General features: G+C 51.5%; 1 protein-coding gene across 1 annotated transcript in view; it reads right to left on the minus strand.

The window, feature by feature from the left end:
• LOC115088471 (potassium channel subfamily K member 16-like) overlaps window positions 1–23,044 on the minus strand; it is a 39,826-nt gene extending 16,782 nt beyond the window's left edge. Inside the window, exon 1 of the mRNA XM_029596744.1 lies at window positions 22,832–23,044. Within this exon, the coding sequence (XP_029452604.1) occupies window positions 22,832–23,044 (213 nt within the window). The remainder of the gene's footprint in view (window positions 1–22,831) is intronic.
• Window positions 23,045–23,807: the final 763 nt, after the last annotated feature.

Raw genomic sequence — 23,807 nt, forward strand, 5'->3', positions numbered from 1 at the left:
TCACTTGGAATTGCTCCCATTTCCAGGGATCTAATGAACAGGTCATGCAGTGGAGCTGCCAGCACATCTCTGAGCTCCCTCAGTATCCTGGGATGAACCTCATCCGGCCCCATGGCTTTGTCCACTTTCAGTTTTCCTAGCTCTTCCCATACATTCTATTCCATGAACGGAGTTTCATCCATTCCACTCCCCTCCAGTTTCTTGTTTACTAGCGATGGTCCTTCTCCTGGGTCTTCTTTAGTGAACACCAAACTGAAGTATTTATTTAATATTTCTGCCATTTCTTCATCTGTTTCCACCCATTGATCCTTTCCACCTTTCAGTTTCACTATACCACTTTGGACTTTTCTCCTTTCACTGATGTATCTGAAAAATGTTTTGTCACCTCACTTTACCTCTTTGGCAATCCTTTCTTCCGCTTGACTTTTCACTTTCTTGATTTCTTTCTTCATTTCCCTCAGTTTTACCAGATATTCTACCTTGTGATCCTCCCTTTGGGATCCTTTATATTTCTTAAACGCTGTTCTTTTATCTTTTATTTTGTCAGCCACCTCCTTTGTGAACCAGATAGGTTTCATTCTTTTCTTGCTTTTCTTTACTTTTCTAACATATAGATTAGCTGCCTTGCTAATTGCTCCTTTTAGTTTGGCCCACTGTTGTTCCACATCTTTCGTTTTCTTCCAGCCTTCTAGTTCTTCCTCCAGGTACTTCCCCATTTCAACAAAGTCAGTGTTTTTGAAACTCAAAACCCGGGTCTTTGTGCGACGTCTCCTTATCGTATTAGTGATATGAAACCATAGGGGCAGATTTTTAAACCAGTGTGGGCGGGGTACATTTGTGCGTGCTACCTGACGTGCACAAATGAACACCCAATTTTATAACACGCGCGCGCTGCCACTCGTAACTCTTTGAAAATCTACCTCATACCATTTGATGATCACCGGTGCTGAGGTGGGCACCCACTCGGACATCAGAGACATTATCCCCATTAGTGAGCACTAAATCGAGTATAGCTCCCTCCCTCGTAGACTCCATTACCATTTGTTTGAACAGAGCCCCTTGCAGTTCATCCACTATCTCTCTACTTCTGTTAGATTCCGCAGAAGGGATTCTCCAGTCCACGTCCGGCAGATTAAAATCTCCATCAAGCACCACTTCTCCCTTCTTACCCATCTTTTGGATGTCTTCAACCAGATGTCTGTCTAGTACTTCCATTTGATTTGGAGGCCTGTAAACCACGCCTATAAAAAGGGATGCCCCATCATCTTTTTTTAGGACGGCCCATAAAGCTTCTTCTTTGCCCCAGCTTCCTTGCAGCTCGGATGCTTGGATATTGTTTTTGACATAAAGAGCCACTCCTTCCCTTTTTCTGTCCTCTCTGTCCTTCCTTAATAAGTTATATGGTAGCATCCCAATCATGTGAATCCGTGAACCACGTCTCCGTGACAGCAACAATGTCCAAGTCTGCTGCCACCAACAGGGCTTGCCGGTCTGGGATTTTATTGCCCAGAATACGAGCATTTGTGGTCATAGATTTCCAGCTATTCTGGTACAGGTTAATGCTTTTCTTGGACTTTCTTTGTGACTTATTTAGCTGACTTTTGTTATCCACTTTGTCCTTTTTCATTTCATTTGAATTTTGGGGGTGACATTCTTATGTCCTACTGTCACCCCCATCATTTAGTTTAAATGCCTTATGACATAGGATTTGAATTTATCTCTTAGGATCCTTTTTCCTGCCACAGACAGATGTAAGCCATCTTTGACAAAGAGCTTTTTCTGTTCCATACACGGCCCCAGCCCCCAATATATCCAAAACATTTTTTTTTACACCAGGATTTGAGCCATATATTGAAGTTATCCATATGGCTTAGCCTCTCCTTCCCCTTTCCATGAACAGGTAACACTTCTGAAAAGGCGATGGTTGTCACCATGTGACCAGTCTGCTTCGCTAGAGACTGGAAATCTCTCTGTATTGCTTGGATGCTGTTACTAGCAAGGTCGTTGGTTCCCAGATGGATGATAATATCAGCTTTAGAGTCTTTGCTTTCTTCTTTTATCGTTTTGACTATTTGAATAGCATTTCTGCCGGCCGATGATCCTGGAAGGCATTTAACTGTAGTGTTTCCCTCTAGAAGAGTTCCCAAAATAGTGCCTCTGATGACTGAGTCCCCCAGCACCTTGAGCTTTTTCCTTTGGTTATTGTTTGTATTTTGGAATTTCTTCTTTCTTACATTGGGTTTCTTTTTTCTTTTCAGATCCCACTTCACTCTCTTTCACCAGAGCTTTATCCTTATGTGATGCCGATAAGGCGTTTTGTACTTGTGTCACTTGAAAGAGCGTGTGTTTCCGCATCACCAGTCTTAGTCTACCAGAGCCCACAGTAATCCTGTTGATTTTGGGTTTCTTGTCGCCCTGTGTAGTTGGGGGGGGGGGGGGGGGGGGGGAAACATGTGGACTGCGCAATTGTGTAGAATGGGTGTCTGTGGGTCACAGGACTTATTCTACCTGAGCCCACTGTAAACCTCTTTTTTCTTGAGTTTTGTTTTTTCTTCGGTAATGAGGAATTAATTTCGGAATAATGTGAAGTGGGTGAAACTTTCTTAATTGCAGCCATTTCAGTTTTAGCTTTAGCCAGCTCCTTTTTGAGGGAACAGAGTTCTGAACAAATGGGACAAGCCTTAAGTTTCCATATGATTTCCCTCAATATAAAGGCTCCACAACAGTTGCATTGGATAGTCCTCATTTTGGTAAATTTGATGGATAACACCTGAGGAATTACCAAATTGCCAGCTTATACTGTTGACAATTATGTATTCAGGCAGATTATATCAGAAACCCAACCCCAGGGGTGGGTGGATAGAGGGGCAGGGTGGGAGGGAGTTAAACAGTTAACCCTTGGTCAAGGTTGTTCTCGGGACCCTGTATCTGCTATTGAGTTTGAAAAGACCCTCCCCCTGATTGGTTTACTAAATTAAACTTTCTACTTAGCTGGACACAAGAAGCTTTAGTATTTCCTGTATTCTGGCTGAGCACAGCCCTCAAAGGATCTAATTGCCCCCCTGCTGGCTCTGTGAGTCAGCAGCCCAAGCTGGTTAGAGCAAGACTGTTTCTGGAATGCTTTCAGTTTTGCTTTAAATTAACTCCACAGCAATTTTATGCCCCAATATTAATATCTAGAGAAACAGTGATTTTTAATGACAGCTATATGCAATTAAAGAGAGATTATAGTGAAGAGAGTGATTATAGTGACAGGAGTATCTCAAGAGGTTTTTCTTTTTTGGGGGGTTTTTTCTGTCTTGAAACTTAATTAACTCACAGCAAATTAATATACAATATCAATATCTAGAACTAGAGAGAGAGAGAGAGAGAGAATATAATGAAAGGACAGACAGCAATATATTCTATCACAAAAGCACTCTGAAATAAGTAGAAATTAATAAGAGTTATTCCTTAGCTGTTTAGTTGGATACTTGAACAGAGTCTGTCTCTGTTGCGTCCGTCGCTGCTCGATGCCCTCACTCCGCCCTCTTTACCTCTGTGGCGACTCCCTCCGGGTCTGATGGACGGCTGGCTATCACGGCGTCTCCATGCCGTCTCTCTCCGGCATCCCCGGACCGGCTTGATGCTGCAACTCCGCCATCTTGTCCTGATGCCTAGGGTGTGCGCGCGTGTCCCGCCTCTTGTACCAGCAAGGGCGCAAACCTCAGGGACATCCCCCTGAAATGACGTCATCTGCTTCCAATATTTATAGATCTTTGAAAATGCTAACAAATCGAGTTAGCAAGGAAATGCAAAGGGATTCGTTCCAAGCTACTCTGCCTCCTCGGACTTACCAAAGGTACCCGCTCCTCTGGGGCCTCGCTCTTTTCTCTATTTTCAGATTACAGATAGGAACCGGTACTCGCTCCTCGAGGGCCCATGTTCCTGAACACTCTGAAGATTCTCTACTGCCTGGAAGCTATCACTGCTACAAACAAATGTGAGTTACCATTGCTCTCTCAGGATTTCCCTGGAACCAGGTACTCGCTCCTCAAGGGCCTAATCCTTTCCAGCTCCTGAGCTTACTTGAGACATTATGTGAGTTTTGTCATCTAGTTCTATTCATGAACTCTACCTACTCTGCCTACTCACTTTCTACAGTTTCTCAACAGCTCAGCCATCCTGGGATTGTTGTTCCAGTACCTGAGGGACTACAGCCCTGCCGGGCATATCAGCTCACTACTGCCACCTCTGGTGGTTTCTAATAACTTGTTTAATAAAAAAACTAAGGTATGTCTGTCTCCATATTCCAGCCTAGCCGGTGGTCCCTCTCGGGGTATCCTCCCGATAGCGTGGTCAGCTGCCATCGGCCCAGGGATCCACCCACATCAGATTCATTACAGATTGCTACTCCTTAGCAGGACGATATCTGAGACACTACAAGATTGCTGACTCCTCCTTCTCCAGGAGCCCGCTACACAGAGCTTTCTCTACAGATTGCTCCTCCTATCTGATTGCTCCTCCCATCAAGCATCTTGTCCATAACAGATTGCTCCTCCTATCTGATTGCTCCTCCCATCAAGCATCTTCTCCATAACAGATTGCTAGCTTGAGCAGCAGATATACATCAGATTGCTAACTCCCTAGCAAATCGCTATCAGATCACTAACAGTCTCCTGGCTAGGCACAGAGAGTTATGCACTTACCATCCTGGTCAGTTTTTGACTTCTGTATTCGTATATGGATATCTTGACTTGAACATGAGACATTTCTCTTCAGTATGCCATTAGAGCCCGGATCGTTCTTAGCAGAGGCCACCAGCTCACTCATGTGTAGAGTGTTGAAGAATGCCAAAGAGAACGCCACACAAAACAGTCTGGTTTCGAAGTTTGATATAATAGAAACCAGTTCACCACCATATGCTTGATTGGCAACCATGTGTCGTTTGTAGATCCAATCTTTTTTGCCCAAGCAGCAAACATCTTTTTGAGTAGAAAGGACTTAGTAGGATAACACCATCCTTGTGCTTTTGTTAAGAAAGTAAGCCCCACTAGGTGTTTGACCACAGATACGTCTATATCCTTTGCTTTAGAAATGTAGGGACAAGCAAATCCTCTGGCACTGGCCCTGTGACCCAGCCATACTAACTCAAGACTCCTCTCATGTGTTCATAACTTATGCAATAGGCTGCCAAGGTGTGCTAGCACTAATGCTCCTCGCAGTAAGTCCCTGCTGACTGGAGATCAATCGTCCATAAACAGTTTGGGACTGGGACTCCTGTTTTGTTCACCGAGGGCACCTCTTGTGAAATACATCCCACTTAGCACATGATAATGCGTCAGCAATACTATTATCAACCCCTGACACGTGGCATGCTCTGATGGTGGTGTTAATGCGCAGGCTTGCTAGAACCATCTCTCTCAATAACTCAACAATGTTGGGGCATTTCGCAGACTGTCTATTTAGAACTTGGACCACAGCTTAGTTATCGCACCAAAGTATTATGTGCTTGTTCTGCAACTTTTCTCTTCAGAGCACCAAGGCTACCAATATAGGGAACAATTTAAGGAAGGTGATAGTCCAAGTCAATCCCACCTAAACCCAGGTGTCATGCCAGGGCGCAATGCACCTGATAGAGTACTCCAAAACCCCATCCGCCAGAAGCATCTGAATGTATGTCTAGATCCCGACTGGAGAGTGGAGGTTCCTGCCACATGGACACGACATTGAAATCATCAAGAAATGATAGCCAAACCATGAGGTCAGTCTGGATGTCTTAATACTCTGATGAAGTGATGGGGCCAACTGATACCCGCTGTAGCAGCAGTAAGCCTCCTCAGGTAAACCCACCTCATGGGGATCACTCTGCAGGCAACGTACAATGTGCCCAAGATAGCCTGCATACAGTGTGAAGAGTCGGCTTCTTTGTCCTTGAAGCCTGGCGTAGCAAGACTCTCAGTGCTGCCACTTTGTCCTCTGGCAAATGAGACACCATGTTAACTGAATCCAGTTTGATGCCCAGGAATCTAATGATTGTCGATGGACAGTCTGTCTTCTCGGGTGTGAGAGGAACATCAAAATTCTTAGTGACGGATTGTAATTTGTGCAATAAATGGGTGCATGTGCTGGACTCATCTGGATTGACAAATAAAAAATCATCAAGGTAGTAAATGATGTTGCTCATCTCGGCTTGTTCTGCTGTCACCTAGTGTAGGAAGCAGCTGAAGAGCTCGAAGTAAGTGCATGACATCTAGCATCTCATTGGCATGCACTTGTCAAAGCAATATTGGTCCCGAAAGTGAAATCCTAACAGTGGGAAGCTGACCGAGTGAAAGGGAAGCAGTCTGAAAGCTGACTCTTTGTCTTGGCCATTAGAGCACCCCGACCGCATTTCCACAGCTGGTCTATAGCGTAATCGAAGGATGCATATTGTACCATGCAATGGAGGTAGATGATCATTGATTGATGAGCCATGAGAGTATGAAAGGTTCTGTTTAAGCCAGAACTTGCCAAACTCCTTCAGGACCATGGCCAATGGTGAAAAGAACATTCTCTTAAAAGGGGGAACAGAAAATGAGCCCGTCATCCATCCCAATGCCAGCTCTGAGTCCAATTTCTACTGTACGATGTCTGCATAATTCACTATAGATGGATGCACTCATCTTGCTAACTTGCCCCCTGAAGGAATAGGAAATCCATCCCGAAAGCCTTGTATAATCCGCAAAGCATCTCTTCGCTGGTGGTATCTGTCCAGCCATGGTGACACAGTGGCCAAGATTATGAAGGAAGGCACTTTGTCAAAGACAAGACTCTTATTTGACTCTACCACCACTCCCCTCAACCAGTTTCTTGATACATTTGTTCACTGGATGGTGCATGGCACAGACGGAGCAAACAAGCTTGAACTTGCAGTCCTGAAAGCTGCATGAGGATCTGTTGTATTGTCAGCATTCCTTGGTAAACGACAGGGCTGACCTGTTGATCTGCATGCTGAAAGAGAATTTTGAAATGGCCATGTGCTTTCACCCGCATCGCTTGCCTTGTTAGTCATTTGTGTCAGCCATAAGTTGACATCCTGTGTTCCCCAAGACATGAAATGGTTCTCCTCCATTTTGTCCTGAAAACTCTCATCATAGTTTAACCAGGCCTAGCCATCATATTCTTTGTAAGCTTTGAGTATGGTGTCCGCATAACTCAACATAGGACCATACTGCGAAGGGTCGTCTTGTCCAATGAGGTTCATCATCAGGAGGAATGCACGAGTCCAATTGATGATATTCCTGTGAACTTTGCATTGGATAGCGCATCCCCGTTCTTCTTCTTCTGTGCTGACCACCCATGCCTTCCTTCCATGACACTAAATATATTGTTGTATGAGCATGTTTTGATCTTCCTTCTAGGCACACATTCCCATAGCTGGGATTAGTTAGTCAGGGCCGGGGGGCCCCTGGACACTTTGCCAACCTCTGCTGATGGGCGGAGTGTGCTGTGTTCAGAGGAGGAGTCAGAATGGGATGTGTCAGAAGAGCTACTGCTCGCACTAGGGCTGTCCCTATGCTTGCATTTTTGCTTGCCCTTACTTTTAATCACCAGCGAAGGAACCTCTTGCTCTTTTTCAGTACATACACCACCCCCAATGCCTGCTTGATACTCACCATCGGCTGTCCCACTGGCTGCTGGTCTATCTGGTGCAGTCATCTCACTTCGCTGTTGCCTTCCCGCATTGCTGTGCGGGGCAGGAATGTCTGGAACTGTGTCCGCAGGTGCAGGTTGCTCTTGGGTGACTAGAGGTATCTGTGGCACCGAAGCGTTAACCTCTGCCACTGCATCCCTGTTGCTGCTTGCAGACATCACTGATTCAGTTTGTGCTCTGATATGTGTGCCTGAGCTTGAGATCAACATGGAGACGGCAACTGACCCAAACTCCTCTGCTATCTTAGGCTTTCTGGCTCTATGAACTTTAAATACCCTATTGAGCCTGACCTGGAGGAATTCCAAGGACATCTGGACCGCAGTGAAGCTGGTGACAATTTGTAATGCCTAATTATAGGGTCACAAGAGCAGAAGGCAATGGTCAGTAGGGATGTGAATCGTGTCCTCGATCGTCTTAACGATCGATTTCGGCTGGGAGGGGGAGGGAATCGTATTGTTGCCGTTTGGGGGGGTAAAATATCGTGAAAAATCGTTAAAAATCGAAAAATCGAAAAACCGGCACATTAAAACCCCCTAAAACCCACCCCCGACCCTTTAAATTAAATCCCCCACCCTCCCGAACCCCCCCCAAATAACTTAAATAACCTGCGGGTCGTTAAAAATCGAAAAATCGAAAAACCGGCACATTAAAACCCCCTAAAACCCACCCCCGACCCTTTAAATTAAATCCCCCACCCTCCCGAACCCCCCCCAAATAACTTAAATAACCTGCGGGTCCAGCGGCGGTCCGGAACGGCAGCGGTCCGGAACGGGCTCCTGCTCCTGAATCTTGTCGTCTTCAGCCGGCGCCATTTTCCAAAATGGCACCGAAAAATGGCGGCGGCCATAGACGAAAAAGATTGGACGGCAGGAGGTCCTTCCGGACCCCCGCTGGACTTTTGGCAAGTCTCGTGGGGGTCAGGAGGCCCCCCACAAGCTGGCCAAAAGTTCCTGGAGGTCCAGCGGGGGTCAGGGAGCGATTTCCCGCCGCGAATCGTTTTCGTACGGAAAATGGCGCCGGCAGGAGATCGACTGCAGGAGGTCGTTCCCTCGCTGAACGACCTCCTGCAGTCGATCTATGGCCGGCGCCATTTTCCGTACGAAAACGATTTGCGGCGGGAAATCGCTCCCTGACCCCCGCTGGACCTCCAGGAACTTTTGGCCAGCTTGTGGGGGGCCTCCTGACCCCCACGAGACTTGCCAAAAGTCCAGCGGGGGTCCGGAAGGACCTCCTGCCGTCCAATCTTTTTCGTCTATGGCCGCCGCCATTTTTCGGCGCCATTTTGGAAAATGGCGCCGGCTGAAGACGACAAGATTCAGGAGCAGGAGCCCGTTCCGGACCGCTGCCGTTCCGGACCGCCGCTGGACCCGCAGGTTATTTAAGTTATTGGGGGGGGTTCGGGAGGGTGGGGGATTTAATTTAAAGGGTCGGGGGTGGGTTTTAGGGGGTTTTAGTGTGCCGGCTCACGATTCTAACGATTTATAACGATAAATCGTTAGAATCTGTATTGTATTGTGTTCCATAACGGTTTAAGACGATATTAAAATTATCGGACGATAATTTTAATCGTCCTAAAACGATTCACATCCCTAATGGTCAGAATCTCAGGCTAGAATGTCGATTACAGGGGCATCGGTAGCAGGAGCATTTGTAAACACAGCCTAAGATATGAAGATTGCCCTGAGCAGCCAGATTTTAACAGAACAAAGGATTATCTAAAGAGTGATGGTAAATGGGCCCCAACTTGGAGAATTGATCAGGGCAATTTATGGATAATTTATCATGCTGTTGACATGACAACCTACGAAAATGATACTCCAGGTGGTCACGCAACTTAAGAATTTCTGACATAGTACTGTATTGTATTTTACCTATAAAAGAAGGATCGGTTCATGTATACAGACGAGATACTGATTGGGCAGTTTGTCAGAGAAATGGCATCCAGCAGCACCCAAGAATACTTATATTGCTTAATAAAAAATTATAATTTCTACAAAATCTAAGTATAGTGTTCTTGACCCCATGGAGAAGCGCCATAAGCGTGTTTGGCGCATAACAGCTCCGGTGTTTGCATGGGCCAGCACCCTCAGGGATGCGGGGGATGAGCATAAGCATTGGTGTAAGTGGGAAATGGTGAAAAAATTCCAACAAGTAGCCCCATGGGGTGGGGTGGGGGGGCCAGAAGCTGGTTCACCAACCTGCAGGATGAAGAGGACCGAGGGGCCAGCTTGCCGCCTACTGCCAGTTTGCCCCTTGCTGCCAAAATGGTTGAATTGGCAGTCTCCTCAGAGGTCCTTACTGCCCCGCTTGGTTTGCCCCGGCATTGGCCTTGCTTGAAATGCCCCCATCGTTCAGGTTGGTGGCTGGGATGAGCCCTGAGGACATCCGCACCATTGAACCCTCGATGAGGACTTCACGCTGCGGCGTCAGCGGCACAGTCTGGATGCTTTGTGGCTGTGCGTTCCTGTAAGGTCTCACGTAGGAGCTCATATGAACTGGAGCCCATACGGCGGTGGGTGAGGGGGGGAGATCCTGCTGCTGGCTACACACTGACTCACTCTCAGGATGAACGGGTGATGTTTATTCATCGGCATCCCACCAACGGGGAATGCGTGCGTCAGTGCGCCTCCCATGTGATGCCCCCTCTAGTTGACTGCTGGAATCCTTCATCTGCTGCTTGGGCTTTCTCGCGCATTGTGATTTTTCCTTCTTCCCACCCTCCACTCCACAGGGACCGCCTGCCCAGTCAGCCCCTTTCTCCCACGCTGCAATTCAGTCTTCCCCTCCCCAGTCACAGACAGGAATCATCTGCCTGGTTGGCTCGAACCCATCCCCGGAGGGCAGGTTGTGTGTTGCCTCAGTTATTTGAATTAGCCCCCCCCCCCCCCCCGGCTTAAAAAATGGTTCTTCTCCTTACTTTTTTTATTCATTTATTACTATTTATTTATTTAATTGACTTTAGGCACGCAGTCGGGTCACATGAGGTTTAGCTCCAGAGCTGGTGAGTTGGAGGGGGACATAGGGAATCTCAGGCAACATTTACGGCTTTTGTCCCGCACTGCCGGATCCACGAGGCCTCCACCGGACCAGGCAGGGAATGCTATTGCTCCCATGGCGCTCCCAAACCGCGTGCTCAGTTGCGCCCAGCTGTCAGTGAGGCTTCCGAAGAGGTGCCTGCAGGAAATGTCCTGGCCTATGGGAGACCCTGAGTAGATTTTCTCGCCACTCAATACGGGGGACAGCAGACCTAGGTATCAATAAGATTAACACCTTGACAGTCAGAGCACAATCTTTAACTATCAGACCACAGCCAGATAGTCCTATACATCAATAGATCTAAGCAAATGTTCACAGATCATCTCCAAAATACATGTGGGGACACCAAAGTAATGCAAATTATCAGACATCCTTAGAAATACCAGCAGTAAATCAGCAGAGTAACACTTTCCTAAGACCTACAGTCACACACAAGTCGCAGACCATGCAGTTATTGATATAAATGCAGTTTTCCACAGAATAGGAAGGGAATCACTAAGCAGGAAACCAGAATTCAAAAATGAGATCAGAGCACATCTACAACAGCCTAGTTTGATAAGGAATGTAAAAACTCAGGGCAACAGGTGAGACAATCCACTTTTAATGAACAAATTCTCCGAAGGTGCAAAATCTGGTCCGTTGGTAAATTGCTCTGTAGCCTAAAGGGATGATAACTACTAAAGTGTAGGAGAGTATTTCTGTTGCTGGGTTTTCTAAATATTGATGTTTGCAATATAGTATCTTCCTCAAAAATGTTAATGTCCAAATATGAAATGACTCGGAAGTCATAAGTCATAGTAAACGACAAATTTCTATCCTGTGTGTTGAGCCAAGCAACAAAACTCTTCAGGGATACCTCATCAGATATGCACAAGATAAAAATGTCATCTATATAGCGTACCCATAGATATATGTTTTGAAGTGATTTTAACAGTACATTAATGCATTATATTTTTTGTAGAAAAATTCCAATGGCCATTCTCTGATGAAGGACATTTGTCCAAAACATGGGTTTAAGAGGCATATTATGAAGACTTAGGAGGCACACAAAAGACATAATATTAAACAAATGAGAACAAAGAAGGTAATTTTTCAAACAAGATAAGTGTTAGTGGCATAATATTGAAGCAATAATATACCCTGACCTATGATTATATATAAGGCAGAGATATAAATGTGTACTACATGTTTGATGATGCCTGCTATGATGGTCACTATATAGAGAGAGATGTATACTCTGAGGCATTAAGGTAGTGTAGGAATAGATCTTGAAGCTATACAGCAGTCCACTCATCTCATCCATAAATAAGAGGAAGTGGTTTATAGTAATACAAATATTTCAACATGCCCTAGAACACCAATACACCTCCTATTGGGAGGAGCAAATTGGAAAACAGAACAAGCTGGACTGCTACAAATTCCTACAGATAATGCCTCACCGAGTCACAAATACAAAAAACAAGCAGACGCTCACCAAATACAGGATAAGTGATCACAGATGAGAAATAGAAAGACGCAGAGGAAAACTGAACAGGAAGCCTCCGGAGAAGCCGAACCCTGCATGCAGTGCAGCGCTGGAGGAACAGAGCCAGAAATGCGTTCCCCCCTGTGCTGTGCAAACTCCAAAGAGATCAGAGATGCACATTTCCCAGAGCCGAGAGAGAAAATCCAAGACTTTCCCCCAAATGAATGAGCAGGAAAAACTCTTCCTCCTAATCCTGGGAGGAAGAGGAGAAACAGCAGCTAAAGGAGCAAAATATGTGGCATCCTGCTCCCAAGATAGAAATGCAGTCTGACCAGAGACAATATGGACCAGCACCAGAAGCCAGGACTTGTCCTTGTTACTATCCTTTTTGTAAGCTGAACCTTTACTGTTATTATTAGTTTGTAACTATTTTACATTTCTCCTATTTATTTCAGTCATTCCATGTATTATCTTAGCAACCCATGTAAAACTGTCATGCCAATAAAGCTTTCTGAATGTGCATCTGTGGGAGAGTGAGAAAGCTGGAAGGCAGATGATATCTGGAGAGTTGAGGAGGAAGGTGAGGAGAGTGGTGGAAAAATCTCCAGAAAGTCCGTCACCATGCATTAGGGGTACGGCAATGCAAAGGAGCCGCACGTGATGGGAGGTGAAAGCCCAGGGGTGATGGTGTCTGATGGTGTGAAGGGAGCGAAGCAAAGTGATAAGGTGGTGGCCTAGGCCAGAGCGATTAGGGGCTGTATAGAGAGAGGCATAAGCAGCAGGAAAAAGGAGGTGATAATGCCCCTCTAGAGGTCCATGGTGAGGCCCCACCATGAGTGCTGCGTTCAGTTTTGGAGACCGTATCTAAAAAAAGGTTAAGGGCAGGGTGGGAGTGGTCCAGAGAAAGGTAACTAAACGGAAAACTTATGAGAGGAGACAGAAGGACCTAAGTAAGTGCTCCCAGGAGGAGAGAAGAGACAGGGGAGATGATACGGACTTCCAAATACCGGAAAGGAATTAATGATGCACAACAATCAAACCTTTTCCAATGGAAAGCAAACTGTAAAACTAGGGGTCGTGGTCTGCAACACCAAGGTGAATACTCAAGAACAACACTAGGAGGGTCCTTAGGTGAGGGTCCCACTCTCCCTGCAGTGCTCCCCAGTATCACAGCCCTAGGTGAGGGTCCCACTCTCCCTGCAGTGCTCCCCAGTATTACAGCCGTAGGTGAGGGTCCCACTCTCCCTGCAGTGCTCCCCAGTATTACAGCCCTAGGTGAGGATCCCACTCTCCCTGCAGTGCTCCCCAGTATCACAGCCCTAGGTGAGGATCCCACTCTCCCTGCAGTGCTCCCCAGTATTACAGCCCTAGGTGAGGATCCCACTCTCCCTGCAGTGCTCCCCAGTATTACAGCCGTAGGTGAGGGTCCCATTCTCCCTGCAGTGCTCCCCAGTATCACAGCCGTAGGTGAGGGTCCCACTCTCCCTGCAGTGCTCCCCAGTATCACAGCCGTAGGTGAGGGTCCCACTCTCCCTGCAGTGCTCCCCAGTATCACAGCCCTAGGTGAGGGTCCCACTCTCCATGCAGTGCTCCCCAGTATCACAGCCCTAGGTGAGGATCCCACTCTCCCTGCAGTGCTCCCCAGTATCACAGCCCTAGGTGAGGATCCCACTCTCCCTGCAGTGCTCCCCAGTATCACAGCCCTAGGTGAGGATCCCACTCTCCCTGCAGTGCTCCCCAGTATCACAGCCCTAGGTGAGGATCCCACTCTCCCTGCAGTGCTCCCCAGTATCACAGCCCTAGGTGAGGATCCCACTCTCCCTGCAGTGCTCCCCAGTATCACAGCCCTAGGTGAGGATCCCACTCTCCCTGCAGTGCTCCCCAGTATCACAGCCCTAGGTGAGGATCCCACTCTCCCTGCAGTGCTCCCCAGTATTACAGCCGTAGGTGAGGGTCCCACTCTCCCTGCAGTGCTCCCCAGTATTACAGCCGTAGGTGAGGGTCCCACTCTCCCTGCAGTGCTCCCCAGTATTACAGCCGTAGGTGAGGATCCCACTCTCCCTGCAGTGCTCCCCAGTATTACAGCCGTAGGTGAGGGTCCCACTCTCCCTGCAGTGCTCCCCAGTATTACAGCCGTAGGTGAGGGTCCCACTCTCCCTGCAGTGCTCCCCAGTATTACAGCCGTAGGTGAGGGTCCCACTCTCCCTGCAGTGCTCCCCAGTATCACAGCCCTAGGTGAGGATCCCACTCTCCCTGCAGTGCTCCCCAGTATTACAGCCCTAGGTGAGGGTCCCACTCTCCCTGCAGTGCTCCCCAGTATCACAGCCCTAGGTGAGGATCCCACTCTCCCTGCAGTGCTACCCAGTATTACAGCCGTAGGTGAGGGTCCCACACTCCCTGCAGTGCTCCCTAGTGGTACAGCCCTAGGTGAGAGTCCCACTCTCCCTGCAGTGCTCCCCAGTATTACAGCCGTAGGTGAGGGTCCCACACTCCCTGCAGTGCTCCCTAGTGGTACAGCCCTAGGTGAGGGTCCCACACTCCCTGCAGTGCTCCCCAGTACTACACCCCAAGGTGAGGGTCCCACTCTCCCTGCAGTGCTCCCCAGTATTACAGCCCTGTGTGAGGGTCCCACTCTCCCTGCAGTGCTCCCCAGTATTACAGCCCTAGGTGAGAGTCCCACTCTCCCTGCAGTGCTCCCCAGTATTACAGCCCTAGGTGAGGGTCCCACACTCCCTGCAGTGCTCCCCAGTACTACACCCCAAGGTGAGGGTCCCACTCTCCCTGCAGGCTCCCCAGTATCACAGCCCTAGTTGAGGGTCCCACTCTCCCTGCAGTGCTCCCCAGTATTACAGCCCTAGGTAAGGGTCCCACTCTCCCTGCAGTGCTCCCCAGTATTACAGCCCTAGGTGAGGGTCCCACTCTCCCTGCAGTGCTCCCCAGTATTACAGCCCTAGGTAAGGGTCCCACTCTCCCTGCAGTGCTCCCCAGTATTACAGCCCTAGGTGAGGGTCCCACTCTCCCTGCAGTGCTCCCCAGTATTACAGCCCTAGGTGAGGGTCCCACTCTCCCTGCAGTGCTCCCCAGTATCACAGCCCTAGGTGAGGGTCCCACTCTCCCTGCAGTGCTCCCCAGTATCACAGCCCTAGGTGAGGGTCCCACTCTCCCTGCAGTGCTCCCAGTATCACAGCCCTAGGTGAGGGTCCCACTCTCCCTGCAGTGCTCCCAGTATCACAGCCCTAGGTGAGGGTCCCAATCTCCCTGCAGTGCTCCCCAGTATTACAGCCCTAGGTGAGGGTCCCAATCTCCCTGCAGTGCTCCCAGTACTATAGACCTAGGTGAGGGTCCCACTCTCCCTGCAGGGCTCCCCAGTATTACAGCCCTAGGTGAGGGTCCCACTCTCCCTGCAGTGCTCCCCAGTATTAGAGATCTAGGTGAGGGTCCCACACTCCCTGCAGTGCTCCCCAGTATTACAGCCGTAGGTGAGGGTCCCACACTCCCTGCAGTGCTCCCTAGTGTTTCACCCCTAGATGAGGGTCCCACACTTCCTGCAGTGCTCCCCAGTATCATAGCCCTAGGTGAGGGTCCCACTCTCCCTGCAGTGCTCTCCAGTACTACAGCCCTAGGTGAGGGTCCCACTCTCCCTGCAGTGTTCCCCAGTGTTTCACCCCTAGATGAGGGTCCCACACTTCCTGCAGTGCTCCCCAGTATCATAGCCCTAGGTGAGGGTCCCACTCTCCCTGCAGTGCTCTCCAGTACTACAGCCCTAGGTGAGGGTCCCACTCTCCCTGCAGTGCTCCCCAGTTCTACAGCCCTAGGTGAGGGTCCCACACTCCCTGCAGTGCTTTCCAGTACTACAGCCCTAGGTGAGGGTCCCACTCTCCCTGCAGTGCTCCCCAGTTCTACAGCCCTAGGTGAGGGTCCCACACTCCCTGCAGTGCTCCCCAGTTCTACAGCCCTAGGTGAGGGTCCCACACTCCCTGCAGTGCTCTCCAGTACTACAGCCCTAGGTGAGGGTCCCACTCTCCCTGCAGTGCTCCCCAGTTCTACAGCCCTAGGTGAGGGTCCCACACTCCCTGCAGTGCTTTCCAGTTCTACAGCCCTAGGTGAGGGTCCATCACTCCCTGCAGTTCTCCCAAGTTCTACAGCCCTAGGTGAGGGTCCATCACTCCCTGCAGTTCTCCCAACTTCTACAGCCCTAGATGAGGGTCCCACACTCCCTGCAGTGCTGCCCAGTACTACAGCCCTAGGTGAGGGTCCCACACTCCCTGCAGTGCTCCCCAGTACTACAGCCCTAGGTGAGGGTCCCACACTCCCTGCAGTGCTCCCCAGTACTACAGCCCTAGTTGAGGGTCCCACACTCTGTGCAGTGCTCCCCAGTATTACAGCCCTAGGAGAGTGTCCCACACGCCCTGCAGTGCTCCCCAGTACTACAGCCCTAGGTGAGGGTCCTACACGCCCTGCAGTGCTCCCCAGTACTACAGCTCTGTGAGGGTCCCACACTCCTTGCAGTGCTCCCCAGTTCTACAACCCTAGATGAGGGCCCCACACTCCCTGAAGTGCTCTCCAGTACTTCAGCTGTAGGTGAGGGTCTCACTCTCTCTGCAGGGCTCCCCAGTACTACAGTCCTAGATGAGGGTCCCACACTCCCTGCAGTGCTCCTCAGTACTACAGTCCTAGATGAGGGTCCCACACTCCCTGCAGTGCTCCCCAGTACTACAGCCCTAGGTAAGGGTCCCACTCTCCCTGCAATGCTCCCCAGTGTTTCACCCCTAGGTGAGGGTCCCACACTCCCTGCAGTGCTCCCCAGTATCACAGCCCTAGGTGAGGGTCCCACTCTCCCTGCAGTGCTCTCCATTACTAGAGCCCTAGTTGAGGGTCCCACACTCCCTGCAGTGCTCCCCAGTATTACAGCCCTAGTTGAGGGTCCCACACTCCCTGCAGTGCTCCCCAGTTGTACAGCCCTAGATGAGGGTCCCACTCTCCCTGCAGTGCTTCCCAGTATTACAGCCCTAGGTGAGGGTCTCACTCTCCCTGCAGTGCTCCCTAGTTCTAGAGCTCTAAATGAGGGTCCCACTCTCCCTGCAGTGCTTCCCAGTATTACAGCCCTAGGTGAGGGTCCCAAACTCCCTTCAGTGCTCCCCAGTACTACAGCCCTAGGTGAGGGTCCCACTCTCCCTGCAGTGCTCCCCAGTATTACAGCCCTAGGTGAGGGTCCCACTCTCCCTGCAGTGCTCCCCAGTGTTTCACCCCTAGGTGAGGGTCCCACACTCCCTGCAGTGCTCCCCAGTATCACAGCCCTAGGTGAGGGTTCCACTCTCCCTGCAGTGCTCCCCAGTATCACAGCCCTAGGTGAGGGTCCCACTCTCCCTGCAGTGCTCCCAGTATCACAGCCCTAGGTGAGGGTCCCACTCTCCCTGCAGTGCTCCCCAGTATCACAGCCCTAGGTGAGGGTCCCACTCTCCCTGCAGTGCTCCCAGTATCACAGCCCTAGGTGAGGGTCCCACTCTCCCTGCAGTGCTCCCTAGTGGTACAGCCCTAGGTGAGGGTCCCACACTCCCTGCAGTGCTCCCTAGTGGTACAGCCCTAGGTGAGGGTCCCACACTCCCTGCAGTGCTCCCCAGTATCACAGCCCTAGGTGAGGGTCCCACACTCCCTGCAGTGCTCCCTAGTGGTACAGCCCTAGGTGAGAGTCCCACTCTCCCTGCAGTGCTCCCCAGTATTACAGCCGTTGGTGAGGGTCCCACACTCCCTGCAGTGCTCCCCAGTACTTCAGCCCTAGATGAGGGTCCTACACTCCCTGCAGTGCTCCCCAGTACTTCAGCCCTAGATGAGGGTCCTACACTCCCTGCAGTGCTCCCCAGTACTTCAGCCCTAGATGAGGGTCCTACACTCCCTGCAGTGCTCCCAGTATCACAGCCCTAGGTGAGGGTCCCACTCTCCCTGCAGTGCTCCCTAGTGGTACAGCCCTAGGTGAGGGTCCCACTCTCCCTGCAGTGCTCCCTAGTGGTACAGCCCTAGGTGAGGGTCCCACACTCCCTGCAGTGCTCCCCAGTATCACAGCCCTAGGTGAGGGTCCCACACTCCCTGCAGTGCTCCCTAGTGGTACAGCCCTAGGTGAGGGTCCCACTCTCCCTGCAGTGCTCCCCAGTATTACAGCCATAGGTGAGGGTCCCACTCTCCCTGCAGTGCTCTCCAGTATTACAGCCCTAGGTGAGGGTCCCACACTCCCTGCAGTGCTCTCTAGTACTACAGCCCTAGGTGAGGGTCTCACTCTCCCTGCAGTGCTCTCCAGTACTACAGCCCTAGATGAGGGTCCCACTCTCCCTGCAGTGCTCCCCAGTATTACAGCCCTAGGTGAGGGTCCCACTCTCCCTGTAGTGCTCTCCAGTACTACAGCCCTAGATGAGGGTCCCACTCTCCCTGCAGTGCTCCTCAGTATTACAACCCTAGGTGAGGGTCCCACTCTCCCTGCAGTGCTCCCCAGTACTACAGCCCTGAGTGTCCCACTCTCCCTGCAGTGCTCCCCAGTACTTCAGCCCTAGATGAGGGTCCTACACTCCCTGCAGTGCTCCCCAGTACTTCAGCCCTAGATGAGGGTCCTACACTCCCTGCAGTGCTCCCAGTATCACAGCCCTAGGTGAGGGTCCCACTCTCCCTGCAGTGCTCCCTAGTGGTACAGCCCTAGGTGAGGGTCCCACTCTCCCTGCAGTGCTCCCTAGTGGTACAGCCCTAGGTGAGGGTCCCACACTCCCTGCAGTGCTCCCCAGTATCACAGCCCTAGGTGAGGGTCCCACACTCCCTGCAGTGCTCCCTAGTGGTACAGCCCTAGGTGAGGGTCCCACTCTCCCTGCAGTGCTCCCCAGTATTACAGCCGTAGGTGAGGGTCCCACACTCCCTGCAGTGCTCCCCAGTACTTCAGCCCTAGATGAGGGTCCTACACTCCCTGCAGTGCTCCCCAGTACTTCAGCTCTAGGTGAGGGTCCCACTCCCTGCAGTGCTTCCCAGTTCTACAGCCCTAGGTGAGGGTCCCACACTCCCTGCAGTGCTCTCCAGTTCCTCAGCCCTAGATGAGGGTCCCACTCTCCCTGCAGTGCTCCCCAGTACTACAGCCCTGGGTGAGGGTCCCACACACCCTGCAGTGCTCCCCAGTACTACAGCCCTAGGTGAGGATCCCACACTCCCTGCAGTGCTCCCCAGTACTACAGCCCTAGGTGAGGATCCCACTCTCCCTGCAGTGCTCCCCAGTTCCTCAGCCCTAGATGAGGGTCCCACTCTCCCTGCAGTGCTCCCCAGTACTACAGCCCTGGGTGAGGGTCCCACACACCCTGCAGTGCTCCCCAGTACTACAGCCCTGGGTGAGGGTCCCACACACCCTGCAGTGCTCCCCAGTACTACAGCCCTAGGTGAGGACCCCACACACCCTGCAGTGCTCCCCAGTACTACAGCCCTAGGTGAGGATCCCACTCTCCCTGCAGTGCTCCCCAGTACTACAGCCCTAGGTGAGGGTCCCACTCTCCCTGCAGTGCTCCCCAATGCTACAGCCCTAGGTGAGGTTCCCACTCTCCCTGCAGTGCTCCCCAGTACTACAGCCCTAGGTGAGGATCCCACACTCCCTGCAGTGCTCCCCAGTTCCTCAGCCCTAGATGAGGGTCCCACTCTCCCTGCAGTGCTCCCCAGTACTACAGCGCTAGGTGAGGGTCCCACTCTCCCTGCAGTGCTCCCCAGTACTACAGCCCTGGGTGAGGGTCCCACACTCCCTTCAGTGCTCCCCAGTACTACAGCCCTAGGTGAGGGTCCCACTCTCCCTGCAGTGCTCTCCAGTATTACAGCCCTAGGTGAGGGTCCCACTCTCCCTGCAGTGCTCCCCAGTATTACAGCCCTAGGTGAGGGTCCCACTCTCCCTGCAGTGCTCCTCAGTATTACAGCCCTAGGTGAGGGTCCCACTCTCCCTGCAGTGCTCTCCAGTACTACAGCCCTAGGTGAGGGTCCCACTCTCCCTGCAGTGCTCTCCAGTATTACAGCCCTAGGTGAGGGTCCCACTCTCCCTGCAGTGCTCTCCAGTACTACAGCCCTAGATGAGGGTCCCACTCTCCCTGCAGTGCTCCTCAGTATTACAGCCCTAGGTGAGGGTCCCACTCTCCCTGCAGTGCTCTCCAGTACTACAGCCCTAGATGAGGGTCCCACTCTCCCTGCAGTGCTCCCCAGTATTACAGCCGTAGGTAAGGGTCCCACTCTCCCTGCAGTGCTCCCCAGTATTACAGCCCTAGGTGAGGGTCCCACTCTCCCTGCAGTGCTCCCCAGTATTACAGCCCTAGATGAGGGTCCCACATTCCCTGCAGTGCTCCCCAGTATTACAGCCTTAGATATGGGTCCCACTCTCCCTGCAGTGCTCCCCAGTATTACAGCCCTGAGTGTCCCACTCTCCCTGCAGTGCTCCCCAATGTTACAGCCCTGAGTGTCCCACTCTCCCTGCAGTGCTCCCCAGTATTACAGCCCTGAGTGTCCCACTCTCCCTGCAGTGCTTTCCAGTATTACAGCCCTAGGTGAGGGTCCCACATTCCCTGCAGTGCTCCCCAATGTTACAGCCCTAGGTGAGGGTCCCACATTCCCTGCAGTGCTCCCCAGTATTACAGCCTTAGGTATGGGTCCCACTCTCCCTGCAGTGCTCCCCAGTATTACAGCCCTAGGTGAGGGTCCCACATTCCCTGCAGTGCTCCCCAATGTTACAGCCCTAGGTGAGTGTCCCACTCTCCCTGCAGTGCTTTCCAGTATTACAGCCCTAGGTGAGGGTCCCACATTCCCTGCAGTGCTCCCCAGTATTACAGCCTTAGGTATGGGTCCCACTCTCCCTGCAGTGCTCCCCAGTATTACAGCCCTGAGTGTCCCACTCTCCCTGCAGTGCTCCCCAATGTTACAGCCCTAGGTGAGGGTCCCACATTCCCTGCAGTGCTCCCCAGTATTACAGCCTTAGGTATGGGTCCCACTCTCCCTGCAGTGCTCCCCAGTATTACAGCCCTGAGTGTCCCACTCTCCCTGCAGTGCTTTCCAGTACTACAGCCCTAGGTGAGGGTCCCACATTCCCTGCAGTGCTCCCCAGTATTACAGCCTTAGGTATGGGTCCCACTCTCCCTGCAGTGCTCCCCAGTACTACAGCCCTGAGTGTCCCACTCTCCCTGCAGTGCTCCCCAGTACTACAGCCCTAGATGAGGGTCCCACTCTCCCTGCAGTGCTCCCCAGTATTACAGCCCTAGGTGAGGGTCCCACTCTCCCTGCAGTGCTCCTCAGTATTACAGCCCTAGGTGAGGGTCCCACTCTCCCTGCAGTGCTCTCCAGTACTACAGCCCTAGATGAGGGTCCCACTCTCCCTGCAGTGCTCCCCAGTATTACAGCCCTAGGTGAGGGTCCCACTCTCCCTGCAGTGCTCCTCAGTATTACAGCCCTAGGTGAGGGTCCCACTCTCCCTGCAGTGCTCTCCAGTACTACAGCCCTAGGTGAGGGTCCCACTCTCCCTGCAGTGCTCTCCAGTATTACAGCCCTAGGTGAGGGTCCCACTCTCCCTGCAGTGCTCTCCAGTATTACAGCCCTAGGTGAGGGTCCCACTCTCCCTGCAGTGCTCCCCAGTATTACAGCCCTAGATGAGGGTCCCACATTCCCTGCAGTGCTCCCCAGTATTACAGCCTTAGGTATGGGTCCCACTCTCCCTGCAGTGCTCCCCAGTATTACAGCCCTGAGTGTCCCACTCTCCCTGCAGTGCTCCCCAGTATTACAGCCCTGAGTGTCCCACTCTCCCTGCAGTGCTCCCCAGTATTACAGCCCTGAGTGTCCCACTCTCCCTGCAGTGCTTTCCAGTATTACAGCCCTAGGTGAGGGTCCCACATTCCCTGCAGTGCTCCCCAATGTTACAGCCCTAGGTGAGGGTCCCACATTCCCTGCAGTGCTCCCCAGTATTACAGCCCTAGGTGAGGGTCCCACATTCCGTGCAGTGCTCCCCAATGTTACAGCCCTAGGTGAGTGTCCCACTGTCCCTGCAGTGCTTTCCAGTATTACAGCCCTAGGTGAGGGTCCCACATTCCCTGCAGTGCTCCCCAGTATTACAGCCTTAGGTATGGGTCCCACTCTCCCTGCAGTGCTCCCCAGTATTACAGCCCTGAGTGTCCCACTCTCCCTGCAGTGCTCCCCAATGTTACAGCCCTAGGTGAGGGTCCCACATTCCCTGCAGTGCTCCCCAGTATTACAGCCTTAGGTATGGGTCCCACTCTCCCTGCAGTGCTTTCCAGTACTACAGCCCTAGGTGAGGGTCCCACATTCCCTGCAGTGCTCCCCAGTATTACAGCCTTAGGTATGGGTCCCACTCTCCCTGCAGTGCTCCCCAGTACTACAGCCCTGAGTGTCCCACTCTCCCTGCAGTGCTCCCCAGTACTACAGCCCTGAGTGTCCCACTCTCCCTGCAGTGCTCCCCAGTACTACAGCCCTGAGTGTCCCACTCTCCCTGCAGTGCTCCCCAGTACTACAGCCCTGAGTGTCCCACTCTCCCTGCAGTGCTTTCCAGTACTACAGCCCTAGGTGAGGGTCCCACATTCCCTGCAGTACTCCGCAATACTACAGCTGTACATGGGGTCCCACTTACTAGCATGATATGTAAGGATCCCACTTACCAGTACAAACTGTTCCAGGGCTGGCCCATCCAAGCAAGTGTAATTTTGCAGGAATTTGAGTTTGTCCAACTTGAATTGGTTCCTTGATTGAGCCTCTGCCTGTTTCTCTAGCAGCTGGAACACCATTGCTCCCAGGAAGAGGTACAAAAAATAGCCCAGCACCAGTGCTAGAGCCCAGCCAGTCTGCCTGTCCCACAGCATGAAACGGGGCATGCTGCTTGCAAGCCTCACGGGGCCGCTGAGCACTTGCAGAATCACGTCACCTGTCGAAAAGCTGCTCCGGGGAAAGATCTGCTCTGACACTGTGTGATCACTCCCACCACTCTTCTGGTTGCCCTCAGAGGTGACGGGGTGCCTGTAGCACTCGCGCTTCTAAGGTTCATACAAAACCACGTCCACTGCTGCCAAAGACACAGACTTCCATCTGGTAATGTATACACTTTTATCGGCACCCAGCAATCTGGGATTTGTGCACACTGGGCATTTCATGGAATCTGAGCCCCGAAAGATGCCACATCACTGCCACAAAATTACTTAGATTCATCCTTATTAAACACTTTTTCGTGGTCAAGTCTGATAGATGCGCCTCTATTGCCCTCAGTGAATTTTCCTCACCATATTTTCTTCAGTTTTTTTTTATTTAAATAAAGTAGAAGAAGCTGTATAATGCATCCAGCCTCAGAGATCCATAGAATAATGACTTAAGTCAATGGGAGAGGAGCAATACGTCTCCTGTGCTGAAGCCATCTGTCCATCAGTCTGCGTGTTCAGTAAAGGGACAGATGGTGAGGTGAGCGCTGTCTCCTGCTAATTAGTTCTTGGGAGCATCCTTACATTGCAAGCTAATGGCTGGAACTGCTCATCCTTGCCCACAGAATGTCATGCAAGCTGTTACCCGGTGTAATCCAAATGAACGGGTGGAAAGACACAGGTTAATCTTTAGCTAAAATGGCACCACAGACTCAAGTTAGGTGCA

Source organism: Rhinatrema bivittatum, chromosome 3 (genome assembly GCF_901001135.1).
Source record: "Rhinatrema bivittatum chromosome 3, aRhiBiv1.1, whole genome shotgun sequence".
In the NCBI taxonomy this organism is placed as follows: domain Eukaryota; kingdom Metazoa; phylum Chordata; class Amphibia; order Gymnophiona; family Rhinatrematidae; genus Rhinatrema; species Rhinatrema bivittatum.